This window comes from Chrysochloris asiatica, unplaced genomic scaffold (genome assembly GCF_000296735.1).
Source record: "Chrysochloris asiatica unplaced genomic scaffold, ChrAsi1.0 scaffold00299, whole genome shotgun sequence".
NCBI classification, from domain to species: domain Eukaryota; kingdom Metazoa; phylum Chordata; class Mammalia; order Afrosoricida; family Chrysochloridae; genus Chrysochloris; species Chrysochloris asiatica.
The window spans coordinates 2294310-2308447 of record NW_006408817.1 but is presented as its reverse complement, the minus strand read 5'-3'; the positions used below and the strand labels follow the sequence as shown (position 1 = coordinate 2308447).

The 14138-nt window shown below is 37.4% G+C and overlaps 1 protein-coding gene across 1 annotated transcript in view; it reads right to left on the bottom strand.

The window, feature by feature from the left end:
• Nucleotides 1-570: 570 nt before the first annotated feature.
• Nucleotides 571-14138, bottom strand: part of FGD4 (FYVE, RhoGEF and PH domain containing 4) — an 84582-nt gene continuing 71014 nt past the window's right edge. The window contains exons 14-16 of the mRNA XM_006874756.1: nt 9098-9238; nt 4553-4693; nt 571-828 (exon numbers count right to left, since the gene is read on the bottom strand). Coding sequence (XP_006874818.1) covers nt 571-828; nt 4553-4693; nt 9098-9238 — 540 coding nt within the window. The remainder of the gene's footprint in view (nt 829-4552; nt 4694-9097; nt 9239-14138) is intronic.

Genomic DNA, 14138 nt, shown 5'->3' with positions numbered 1-14138 from the left:
GAGCATTTCTACCAAAAACAAGTCTTTTCTTAATAAGTCAAAAGCCTGAACACCAATAATTTGTCCTCTTATTGTTTTATTTTAAAAGAGCGTTGTTTATTTATTTAGCATTAGAAACTAAATTAAATAAGCTAATATGTTCCCTACACTGTCCCTGTATTTTTTTTTTTAAGTCATGAATCTATTTTGGCAACACAGAGGTATATTTTTTGAATGGTCACAAGTCCTACATGTGAAAAAGACATTAGAGAACCTGTTTTTTCCTTAAATGACAGTGTCCCTTTCTAACTGAATAGTGATAGAATCAATTGATAGCATTTTCCTCATGACAACACATCCAAAGAATAAAAAGGCTCCATTTTTTTCACATTATTTCAAAACTTATCAGTGGAATGGCTCTGCACATGAATTTCATTAAGAGTACATAAATATAGGAAAATAGTTCCCAAACGATGCATTTATGAGCCTGTATTTTTCAACATAAAGTGCTAACAGATGAATAAGGGGATCAGGAATGTCTTGAGCTGTAAATCTTGAGAGCCACCCCCACACTGTGGTGGGTCTTGGAGTTCAGCATTCAGATTTTTTCTTAGGTTCAACATGATCGTCCAAGGTGGCTGGATGCTCATTTGGGCCATCTGGTGTCTCACCTGTGACAGCTAAGAGAATGATTTTCAGCCACTTCTGTTTCAGTTCCTCACTGTCTGCAGCAAAGCTGTGCACAGACTTGGACTGAGTCAGTTTGAAGCTGTGTGGGAGGTCAGCACTTCTTGGCATGTCATCCACAGTGTAGCCCAGAAGTGGAATGGTGGCCTGGGCTCTGACATCCTAAAGAAAACATAAGCATCAATGTGAAATGTCTTAGCTTGCTGCCCCTTTTGCAACCACTGCCCAGCACAGACTCATACAATGAGCTCTCCATGGGCACACTGCCTACATATGAGGCCTCTCATAATGGTGCCTTAAATGACTTCGCAAACGTAAGCTGACTTCCTAACCAGCTAGGACTTAGTGAAGCTACACCTCCTCTCAGTGAGAAAGCCCATTCAGTGAAAAGAGAGAGAAAATAAGTTACTCATTGTATAAATCTAGCAAATGTTAACATTGATTTCATTAACATGTGAGTTTTAGTTGGTGATTCCCTCATTTATTCATCTATTTATTTATGGGAAGAAAAAAGGTTACAGGGAAAACAATGAAAGGACTTTTAAAAGTTTGTAGAAAAATGACGGAATTTTTATACTTACGTTTTATACTTGTATACTTTGGTATTTTTAGTCTATACCCAATCCTCATATATTGGCATGGTTAAGTTCTAAAGCCAGGTTGTTATGTGAAAACAGAGAATGACTATATCATTACATAACTGCCAAGCCACTGAGAATCAACCAAGTTGACACATGACCATGACAGCCAGTATAATTTGTCTTACTGCCAGACATACGCCATTAATGTGCAAAATAGTTGGAAAGAATTTTTTTTTTACTATTGTTATAAATGAGAAATGTCAAATAACAAGATAGTGTACTGCTAAAACTAATTTGACTAGGTCTTAATGTAGACACAAGTCTTGGTGTGGTGCTGTAAGATAAGCCCTGAATTGCTAACCACAAGGTAGGCAATTTAAACCCACCAGCTTGCTCCTCAGAAGCCCTATACAGGGTTGCTATGAGTCAGAACTGACTTGATGACCCTTAACAACAACAATGTAGACACAAATTAAAGTGCAACAGCCACATTTTAAAACTTTTATATTTTTAGATTACATATTTGGTGTAAGTGTTGTTTTCTTTTAAATTAATTCTGTACAGTTAAGGAACTATTAACTTATATTCATCATGTTGTTCAACCACCATTGAATCCATTCTATATCTTTTCCTCTCCCTTAATATGATCTTAGTTTTCTCTAGATATCAAATCTTCCCATCCACCTGCTCCTGGTAACCACAATACTTTTGATTCTGCACACTTGTCTATTTTTTATATTTAATATAAGTGGGATTATACAATATTTAAGGAGCTCTGGTAGCGTAGTGGCTACGAATTGGACTGCAAACCGTAAGGTCAGCAGTGATGTTCCACGGGAGAAAGATGAGGCTTTCTGCTCCCGTAAAGATTTACAGCCTCAGAAACCCTGTACAGGGTCGCTATGAGTCAGAACCGACTCCACGGCACATAACAACAACAACAATACTATATCCTTTTGTAATTGAATTTTTCACACAACATGATGTTTTAAGATTCATCCATGTTGTGCAGCATGCATTTGGACTACATTTCTTTCTTTTTTTTTATTATGATTTGAGTGAAAGTTCACAGGGCAGATCATCAATTTCACATTCAACAAATCATATACTTTGTTTCATTACAATGATCATAATCCCCCCTCCATGTTCCATCAGTCAACAGCATTCCTCTCTATTCATTTTAGCTCTTTTAAAAAAAAACAAAAAACACTCAGGCATATATAATAACTTCTTTTTAAGGCTACATTAATATTCCACTGTAAGCTATAACACATTTTGCTCATCCATTCATTTGTTGAACATTTAGGTTGCTTTTACCTTGTGGTAATTGTGAATATTGGTGCACCTGTATCGGTTTGTGTTCTTGCTTTCAATTCTTTTTGTAGATTCCTAGAAGTGAAATTGCTAGATCATATGGTAATTCTAGAGGAGGATCAGCAAAAAAGAGGAAGACCTCCAACATGATGGATTGACATAGTGGCAGAAACAATGGGCTCAGCCTAATTGTAAGGATGGTGCAGGACTGCACAGTGTTTTCGTTGTGTGGTGCAGAGTATAGCTATGAGTTGGAGCTGACTCAACAGAACCTAAAAACAACAACACAGCAATTTTGTTAACTTTTTGAGGAACTGCCAGATTGTTTTCAATACCAGCTGTACAATATTACATTCCACCAGCATTGAAGGATGGTTCAGTTTCTTCACATTCTTGCCAACACCTGTTCCATGTATTTTTAAAATCATAGCCATTTTAATGTGTGTGATTTTTGCATTTATCCTTGGTGTGGCACTGTAGAATAAGCACTGGACTTCTAATTACAAGTCCAGTAAGTTCAAATCTACCAGCCACTCTAGGAAACCCTATACAGGGTTGCTATGAGTCAGAACTGACTCAATGGCACACAACACCAACATGATGTTAAACATGTGTTCATTGTCCATTTGCATTTCTTCTTCGGTGAAATGTCTATTCCATTTCCTTTTATGTCTTTCTAAGTTGTTGAAGTTACGTTACATCTGTATGAGATATATGTTGTTGCTAGGTGCCAGTTTGGACTCACAGGAACACTATGAACAAAGAATAAACACTGTCTGGTCCTGTACCATCCTCACAAGTGTTATGTTTGAGCTGATATGGTTCCCCAATTTTTTCTCCTTATCTGTAGGTTGTCTTTTTATTTTGTAACTAAAATCCTTTGATGAACAAAAGTTTTAAAATCTGAGGTCTTTATTTTATCTTTTGTTTTTCATGCTTTTGGTGTCATATGAGGGGACTTTAAAAAGTTAATGGTAAAAGTCTATTATCTTTCTACTCTTTTGTCTTTCTTTCTTTCTTTCTTTCTTTTTTTTTTCTATTCCTTTTCCCCACAAACTTATAAATGTCCCCTTGTATGTAAGAATCCGTTCTTGAAAACTAGATCCCAAATATTACCCTTATACTTTCTCCTAAGAATTTTATGAATTTAGATTTTTGATAAATTTTAAGTTAGTTTTCTATATGGTGAGAAGTATGGGCCCAGGTTCCTTCTTTTGTTTGTGGAGTTCCAGTAATCCTGGCACCATTTATTAATATCTTGTTGAAGATTCATTGACCATAGCTGTGTGGTTTATTTCTGGACTCTTAATTATGTTCCATGGAGTCCTAGTGTGGCGCTGTGGGTTAAAGTGTCAGACTGCAAAGCCATTTGAACTGCAAGGTCAGCAGTTCAAGCTCACCAGCTGCTCCTTGGAAACCCTATACAGGGTCGCTATGCGTCAGAACTGACTCTATGGCACTTAACAACAATAATTATGTTCCATTTGTCTATATGACTGTCATTATACTATTATCAAACTGCTTATTGTAGCTTTATGATGTGTTTTGAAACCAGGAAGTGTGAGTTTTCCTTCTTTGTTCTTCATTTTCAAAATTTCTCTGAGTCCCTTGCAATTCCAAATAAATTTGTGGTTGTGGGTGACTTCTCCATTTCTCAAAGACAACTGTTGGAATTTTGATGGGGGATTGCATTAAATCTGTAGATTGCTTGCTGTAGGTAGTATTGATGGAATGTTCTTGCATTTATTTAGGTCTTCTCTAATTTCATATTCAGGTTGCTAATTTCTGATGTACAGAAACACTCCTGATTTTTATATGTTGACCTTGTACCCTGCCACTTTGCTTAGTTACTTATTTTTCAAATTTGTGAAACTGAGCTTTCCTTCTACAGAGGAGCAAAATAAAGGATTCTGTGCTCATGGTCACCGGCCTGACAGATCATCATCTGTCATTGATGATCTTTGTTGTTTCAGGCAGGTGAGTTTACATACCTGTGGGGCACCGTACATGTATAGCACAAGGGGGTCTTGCTTGGGGATCACACACCAAGCTTTCTGCCAAGGTTTTGACTTTTCCATGTACTGCAGAAAGCTGCACACCATGCTATTTCCAGATACTTCTGCTGATTCAGTCTAGAAAAAATGTAATTGAGAGAAAGTATGTGAGAGAGAGACTGCAGAAAATGACCTATATTAAAAATTCAACTTAAGGGAAAACAAAGTACAATGTGTTTGTATGAAATGTCTCCTTGAACTGTCCAAGAAAGGACCATCTGCCATTATTATTTAAGTATTCATCGAGGTCTATTACTAGCCATAGGAAAATAATTGATCAAATTTTAATATCATTAGACCTTGAATTTAAACAGAGCTGTAACACTGTGGACAAAGCACTGGACTGAAAGGTTGGTTGGAACCACAAGAATGGCAGTTCAAACTCACCAGCTGCTCCTTGGAAACCCTATACCGGGTCACTATGAGTCGGAACTACTTGATGGCACTTAATAACAACAAATGGAGTCCTGGTGTGGTGCTGTGGGCTAATGTGCTAGATTGCAAAGTCAGTTTGAACTGCAAGGCTGGTAGTTCAAGCTCACCAGTCGCTCCTTGGAAACCCTCTAGAGGGTCGCTATGGGTCGGAACCAGCTCAACGGCATTTAACAACAACAACAATAACAACCAATATTTAGGAGTCCTGGTGTGGAGCTGCAGGATAATGCACTGGACCACAAGGTTGGTTTGGAGTACAAGGTCAGTGGTTCAAACTCACCAGCCACTCCTCGGAACTCTATACAGGGTTGCTCTGTGTTGGAACCAACTCGATGGCATTTAGCAACAATGTTTATTGACGTCTTACTACGCGGGCACTTTTCTTAACTTGTTACATGCGTTATTTCACTTAATTCTCACACCACTACACTGATAAGTCAGTACTTTCCTGGACTCTGAGGCTCAAGGTTTAAATAGCTTTCCCAGGATTATATGGAACTCTGGTGTGACACTGTAGGATAAGCACTGGACTGCTAACCACAAGGTCAGCAGTTCAAATCCACCAGTTGTTCCATGGAAAGCCTCTACGGGGTTGCTGTAAGTCAGAACGGACTCGATGGCACTTAACAACAACAAGATCATCTATTTAGGAATTGGCATGCTAGGATTTGTAGCCAGGCAGTGTGATTCCTGAGCCTAAACTTTTAGCCATATGCTACACTGATTCATTCTATGTAAGAATGTAATAGCAAAGAGACAAATACTGACTCAATCTTTTAAATGAACTGAGGTGGTTGCTGTTGCTAAGTGCTGTCGAGTCAGTTCTGACCCATAGTGACCCTGTATAGGGTTTCCAAGGAGCAGCTGGTGAGCTTGAACCGCCGACCTTGTGGTTTAAATCAACTTTGAAGTCCAGCACATTCACCCGCAGTGCCACACCAGGACTTAGATAATCAAAAACTGGTACTTTTTAGTTGCAATCACTTCTTGTAAAGCCATGTACAGTTTTTTTTTTTATTTGCTTCCTAATCATTAGCTAATAAAAGAGACTAAAACCATTTAACCAAATGTTGGTTTTATTACACACAGCATGGGAAGTAACTGGTTTGCTTCTATTTTCTGCTTCTGAAATCTCTAGGGCAGTGCTACTCAGTGTCATCCATGGAATGGTGCTGGCTTACAAATTCTTCTGTAATCATCTCAAGATCAGAAAAGCAGAATTAAGAGTAAGCATTTAGAAACTTAGAGCAATTTGGCTTTGCCAAGACAGTCAAGTGCAGGACTTTGAATTTTACAAAAATATTGATCTGAGTTGGATAAGAAAGTAAACTGACCCTTTATCACAGATACTTAAGAAGCATTGGCAGGCAAATTATGGCCAACACCAGCCCACTACTTATTTTTGTATGAATCATGAGCTAAAGTATGGTTTTGACAGATGAATATTTGTTATCAATTTGCTGATAGAAAACACTAACCTTGAAATCAAATGAAGTGACACATTATCCCACTAAAGAGAAGTCTACTTAAAAATTTGTAATAATATATTTTTTCTCTTGTTATAACAAGTACCTACACGATATCCTCAACTTAGTCCTCAAGACATACAAAAACAAAAATGTTTTCACTGTAGCTCTTTACAGAAAAAGTTTGTTGCTTTGTGATGTCTACAGCACCTACTAACACACTAACTGTTGTTGTTAAGTTCCATCAAGTTGATGCCGCTCATAATGACCCTGTATAGGGCTCCCGAAGAGTAGCTGGTGAGCTTGAACTGCCAACCTTGCAGTACAAATCAACCTTGAAGTCCAGCGCATTAACCCACAGAGCCACACAGAGTAATCTCAAATGTGCATTGACACACAATACTTCTACTCTGAACTTCATAATATGTTGTTGTTGCTGTTGTTGTGAGTGCCATCGTTAGTTCTGACACACAGCGACCCTGTATAGGGTTTCCAGTGAGCAGCTAGTGGGCTTGAACTGCTGACCCTTTGGTTTGAAGTCCAGTGTTGATCCTACAGTGTGAGTTCAGAAAAAAGATAGAGGTATTCTAATCATTCACAGAAGATGACTTTTTAAAATTTGGTATATACACACAATGGAAATTTGGTTAAATGACTTAATCTTATAGCCATTTGATAATTTCCTCCCAAATATAATATATATATATATATATATATATTTAGAAATTTAAATTTCAAAGATATAGCCTGAAACTATGGCCGTAATTTTATGGCTTAATCTTATAACCACTTGATAACTTTTTTCTCCAAATATTTAAAAAAAAAATTTTTTTTTAATTAGCTAGAAATTTAAATTTCATAGATACAGCCTGAAACTCACTCTTAAAATCAGTAATTGGGCTTATTATATTGTGCCTGTCTCATCAGCTGTTGCTCTTCCTTGGGACCACTGCAGCAAGTCATTCCAGCCTCCCTGCCATGGAAGCACCAATGCAGTGTGCCAAACAAGTAACACTTACTCCCCAGAAGAATTCAGGTTATCTTTTTAACTTGTGGGTCTATGTTTTAACTGCAAGTGGATCTTGAATTTTATAGTCTTTTTTTTCCAGTTAATAGAAATGACATGTCAAGCTTATAAAATGTTAAGTGTTCAATCAATACTTAGTGATTCTCTGTTGTTGTTGTTGTTGTTAAGTGCCGTCGAGTTGGATCCTACCCATAGCAACCCTATACAGGGTTTCCGAGGAGTGACTGGTAAGCTTGAACCACCGACCTTGCAGTTCAAACGGCTTTGCAGTCTGGCTCATTAACCCACAATGCCACACCAGGACTCCTGGTGATTCTCTAGAAATTCTTATATCTCCAATTTTAGCTACATAGAGTTTTGATCATGAGCCCATTCTTCAAAGACTTTCCAGGTTGTCTTTTTTTTTTTTTTTTAATGTTTTATTGTGAATTATGTGATAGTTTACATGGGAGAACATTAGTTTTACATTCATTCTATCGTATATCATCTCATTGCCATGGTAACAATCCCGTACCCCCCAGGTCTTCAGCACTCCCTCTCTGGATCTAAATCCAGGTTGTTTTTTAACTTCAAGCCATAATGACCTTATTATGTAATTTATCCCTTATATTCTTATTATCTTCAGGAGCTCTGGTAACATAGTGGTTACGAGTTGGGCTGTTAATTTCACGGTGAGCAGTTTAAAACTACCAATGGTTCCACAGGAGAAAGATGAGGCTTTCTGCTCTGGTAAAGATGTATAGCCTCAGAAATGCTATACAGGGTCACTATGAGTTGGAACTGACTCCATGGTACATGATCACCACCATACTTACTATCTTAGAGTATAAGATTCATTTCAGACACATGCTAGTCCTCAGGCTTGAGTCTGAATTTATTCTAAAACACGAGTCAAATTCACTTGCGAGAAACTTCAATTTGAAGTATTTTAATGCAGTCTGTCAAATTGTTGTCACTGGATATTTGATGATACATTTCAGGAGTTCTGGTGTGGCACTGTAGGCCAAGCATTTGACTGCTAATTGCAAAGTTGATGGTTCAAATCCACCAGCTGCTTCTTGGAAATCCTTTACAGGGTCACTGAGAGTCAGAACTGACTCTATGGCACTTAACAACAACTCAATGCAGTAAGTTGAAAGGGGTTTTCATATATCAATAAAAAAAATTTCAACTTCAATTTCAAAACTTTCATTCAGTGATTTTCAAATTTATTATTATGAAATTTGGGGGAAAGTTTTTCTAGAGAGAAAATGTACTATATTAGTTTGGACATTAGAAGAGATGCCAATTAATACTCTAATATGTAGCTACTTTCAACCAAATCAACATATTTTCATTTTCAAATACATATTGGTTTAACATGGCCCCATTCTTTCAATATAATCAAGTAGGATCCCAGGATAAAAGTCTGAAATATTTTCACTGATAGCCAAGTTGTTAAATACTCAGAAAAATAACAACATATCTTTTATATTTTTTCAAGGCTAAAAGAGAATTCAAAGTTCCTGGTATAAAAATCTAAAAGATATAAAATATTTAATGTTTATTTCATACCTCTAAAATTCCCTTCCTTTTCTTTTCTTCACTCTCGGTGAATCCACTTATTATTTGATAGCAGTCTTTACAAACTTTGCTCAATTTCCCACCATCATACTCAAGTTGCGCTTTGTAATCGGAACACTTCCAACAAACCACCTACAATGAAAAAGGGTACAGAGAAGTGAATAACCAGATCTAAAAAAGAATGATTACAAATCAGTTACAGGTTCTGTAATGAAATGAGAAATGTTAAAGGTTAAATGCAAAAGGCAGATACTTATTAAACTAAGAAGAACCCCATAAACATTAGGGGTGTTTATCATGATAATATGAACTATTCCATGGTTGCGGTAAGCTCTGTCAGCTCAGCGCATCCTGATTTCTAAAAGTGGGAGATGCTCTTGGTCCTTTACCTCTAAATGTTTTATGGACATCCTCCTAAAGCAAACTCAATGTCATCCTTGCCGTCAGCTCTCTCCTTACCTTACTCATGTCTGCCAACCTGGTTCCCTCTGCTAGTGCTTCCTACTGTAGGAAGTAGCAAACTCTTCTAACCAGTGATGACCAGTTATCCCTGATACCTCCCCATCTGCTTCACCCCACAGATTCACCATATTATGATAGCTTGCTGATTATATCTCAAATTGTTCTTCAGTCTGTCTCTTTTTCTTCATCTTCCTGATTATCACCCAACTCCAAGTTACTCAGTGTCCTAGTTTGGACTACTCACTGGTTCCCCTGTGGCATTCTTTTGACCTCCACACTTATATTTCTTCAATATATTTTCCAGACAGCAGCTAGATGCTTAAAAATGTGAATCTGAAACATTCCTCTTCTATTTAAAACTCTACAACGTTTCCTCTTTGCTCTTGGATAAAGATCAAATTCTTAGTTCTGCTCCTCTTACTCTTTAGTCACACTGGCTCCTTCCTGCCCCCCAAAAGTGCCTTCAGAGAGTTAACTCTAGCTTCTCCTTCAGCTGTTCATTCTAATTTTACTTCCTCAAGAAAGATACATCTGACTTCCAAAATAGAGAGTCTCTCCTGTCACTGTGCTGCTAAAGCTCCCGGCACTTTTGTCACAGCACTGGTTACAATTTTTAATTACATACTTGTGTGATTATTTGATTGAGGTTTGTCTCTCTCACTAGGCATGCGAGATTGTCCTTTGTCTATTCTGCTCACCAGGTATACAATAAACATTCACAGAATGTCAGCGAATGAGCCACTACAATGAAAATGCATGCGATTGCTTAGTGAATGGTATATTTCATGTCTGTATCTGCCAAATCATATCATAGTATTTTGATAATAATCCACATGCAAACACATTTATTTTATTTTTTAAAATCTCAGGTCAGTACCAGAAATCATTTCAAGCAAACTCAATGATGGATTAAAGTTTTACCCTGAGAAAAATAAGATCATTATTAACTTTGACTGTAAAACAGCCTAACTGAGTCAACTCTTAAGTCTTAAAAGAATAAATCTGCAGTCTAAGTGAGAATAATCTAAAATAACTAGAATAAGAATTGTTGTACTTAAACATACAAAGACACTGGAATGCCTACTCTTCTATGCTTATTCACTGCTTTTTTTTGAGAAAGCATACAATTTTCAACTTAGCTTACAAAGCCCTACAAGACCTGCCCCTACCTGTTTTACTCTAGCTTCATTTCATGTTTTGTTCCTTCTCACACTTACCAACTCAACCATGGTCAAATTATGTTTATATGTAGCACCATTACTTTAAAATGTTATCAATGTACTCAACTAGTTATTGTTTCAGATTTTTGGAGGAGGAATTTGAAGAAAATATCATAAACAACAAGACAGTTTATTTTTAAAGCAGTCAAGAAGCATGTAATAGAAAAACAATGTTTTTATATACACTTATACAAATATTTAGGATACAGAAAGACTGTATTAAAATTAAATATGTAGTTGTTACTAAAAGTGGTTTTGATTCCATCTAGTATGGCAAATTAGTCAGCTACTAAGAAGAACTTTTGCTATAATGTAACTTTTAGACCCTGGATAAAGTATGTTGTTGTTGTTGTTGTTGTTAAGTGACGTCAAGTCGGTTCCAACATATAGCGACCCTGTACAGGGTTTCCAAGGCTGTAAATCTTTACGGGAGCAGAATGCCTCATCTTTCTCCTGCAGAGCGGCTGGTAGTTTCGAACTGCTGACCTTAAGGTTCACAGCCCGATTTGTAACCACTATGCTACCAGAGAATATATAAAGTATAACAAATATAATTTTAATACTTTACTTGTTTACATAAAAGAAAGAGGAATAACCACAGCCCCCAAATCAAGCAATAGTTAAAGTGAATACAACAAATGCAAAGTTTGAATTGCCTCGGGTTAGGAACAGGGGTCCTAGAAGAGGTGAGAACTGAATCTGAGACTCAGACATGATATGTTAATATCTTTGAAAGGAGGACAATGAAGTATATAAAGAAACTATACCCTCACAATTAGAAAAAAGACAACCATACCAGAAAATTAACCATCATGAACTAGAATTAGTAAGAAAAACCAACTAACAGATTTTGACCTCTTTTGACCTCTTTTGACCTCTTTAAGGTTCTTCAGACATTGGCATTTTTAGTTTCAAATTATAAAATTATGTAAGAAATGTTAGAAAAAAGAAAATAAAGGAGAAAAGTTAGAATGGCAAACCAGATTTGTATGAAAACCAACCTTTCAAAAATCATAAAGTATTAATAATTGCCAGAAATTCAAGTCAGACTCAAAAGAGGGTGTGGAATAAGGGTATCACTGCAGATGTTGGAGAGATCTTGCCTGAAAGAAGAGAATACCAGAAGGATGCTTACTTGTGTTTTAATAACTTTGTAAAGGCATTAAATTGTGCGGATCATAAACTCTGGATAACAATATGCTCATGTGAAATCTGTACATGGACCAAGAGTCAGTCATTTGAACAAGACAAGAGCTGTGTGGTTTAAAATCAGGAAAGTTGTGTATGTTGGGGTTGCATCCTTTCACCATAGTTTTTCAATCTGTATACTGAACAAATAATCTGAGATGCTGAAGTATATGAAGAACATAGCATCAGGACTGGAGAAAGAATCATCAAAAGCCTGCAATATGCAGATGACAAACATTCCCTGGAGAAAGCAAAAAAGGACTTGGGGCACTTACTGACAGAAACCAAAGACTCAAGCCTTTGGTATGGATTACACCTCAACATATAAAGTCCTCATAACTGGTTCAATAAGTAAGACCACGATAAATGGAAAAGCCTTGCAGTTGCCAAGGATTTCATTTTTCTCAGATTCACTTCCATGAGATCCATTGTCCATGGAAAAAATAGTTATACTTAACAAATCTACAGTCAACAACCTTTTTAAAGTGTTAAAAATGACAGCTCTGTGATTGAAGGATCGAAGTGCACCCGACTCAAGCCACAGTACTTTCAATTGTTTGACTTGCTTGTGAAAGCAGCTGGTGGGCTTTACTGCTGTCCTCGTGTGCTCAAGCATAACAGTTGTGAGGATGGTACAGGACCAGGCAGTATTATGTTCTGTTGCAAATAGTGTTGCTATGACTTAGAACCGACTCAATGGCCACTAATAATGACAACAACATAGGGTTTCCAAGGAGCAGCTAATGGGTTTGAACTATGATCTTGTGGTTAGCAGTCCAATGTTTATTCTCCAGCATTACACCAGGAGGCCTTTTTCTCAAGTGGAGGATGCTTTCTTTTTCTCTCACCTCTGAGAATCTCCAGGAGAAGCTGGAAAAAAATTCTACTGTCTTTTCTTCCCCAATAATCATTCTTATCTCCAAAACTGCTGATATCTTTGAGGCCCAACATCATCTGGCTCTACTTTCCGTCTCTTCACCTTACCATTCTCCCGAGAATGTGTAATTACTGGATCACGGTCCTTCTCTCCACCACACTGCCTGGTGATTTATTTCAACATTCAAGTGCATGACTCACCAACTCTGATTTCTCAAATTCCTATTTCAGTGTCCTTCTCAACCAGTCTACCTTAGCTAACCATTCTCCTGGTCATACACTAGATTGTGTCATCACCAGAGATGGAGCCACATCTGACTTCTCAAGTTCAAACCATCTCATTGTTTTACCACCACCTCTTGTATTTCTTCTTCTTCTTTTTATTTAATGAACTAGGATTGGTTTGCCTAAGACATTGGTTTTTTGTTTTGTTTTTTAATGGGGGAACATTGGCTTTACACCATCATTTCATTACAATGATTATAATCTCCTCTGTGCATCATCATTCAACAGTATTTGCTTCCATTACAGCTGTTTTTCTTTTTTTGGGGGTGGGGGTGGGGTGGGGTAGGGAGATGTACACAAAAACACTTAGGAATATATAATCATTTAAACAACCAAAGGGCACATTCTGCAAGTCTGCCTCCTGGCCGCCAGCATTTAGTCCCTCTCTTTCCATGAGTCCAGAGTCCTCAGCTCCTCCCTCTTTCCATGTCCTCATCTCTGCCTCCATCTTTGGTGTCACTGTTTCTCTGGATAGGGTCCCACATTCTGCTTGTGCTCTTCGTACTTGATGGTCCTAGGGTCCTCTGTTTCTGGACTGTAAGATTAACTACTCCCCCGTTTTTGTTACAAACTTCTACCTTTATAGTTGTGACCATCGCAATTAGTCATGATAATAATTATTCACTATTGAATCATAAGAATCTTATCTCCATATCTTTTAACCAGACCCATCTAGACAAGATGAAAACTATTCAGTGGGGACTCTATCTTCTCCCACACACTCTTAAACTAAACTCCCTCTTGAAAACTTGTAAGCCAGTTACTTCATGTCTTTATCTCCCCCTCATTTTAGGTAGACAATGTCTAAGTCAGAACCAACTCCATGGCACTTATCAACAACACAACAAGACTAGATCAGGTGCTGTGGGTTAATGCTCCAGACTGCAAAGCCATTTGAACTACAAGGTTGGCAGTTCAAGCTCACCAGCTGCTCCTCATAAACCTTATACAGGGTGGCTATGGGTGACTTGATGGCATTTAACAACAACAACAAACTAGAT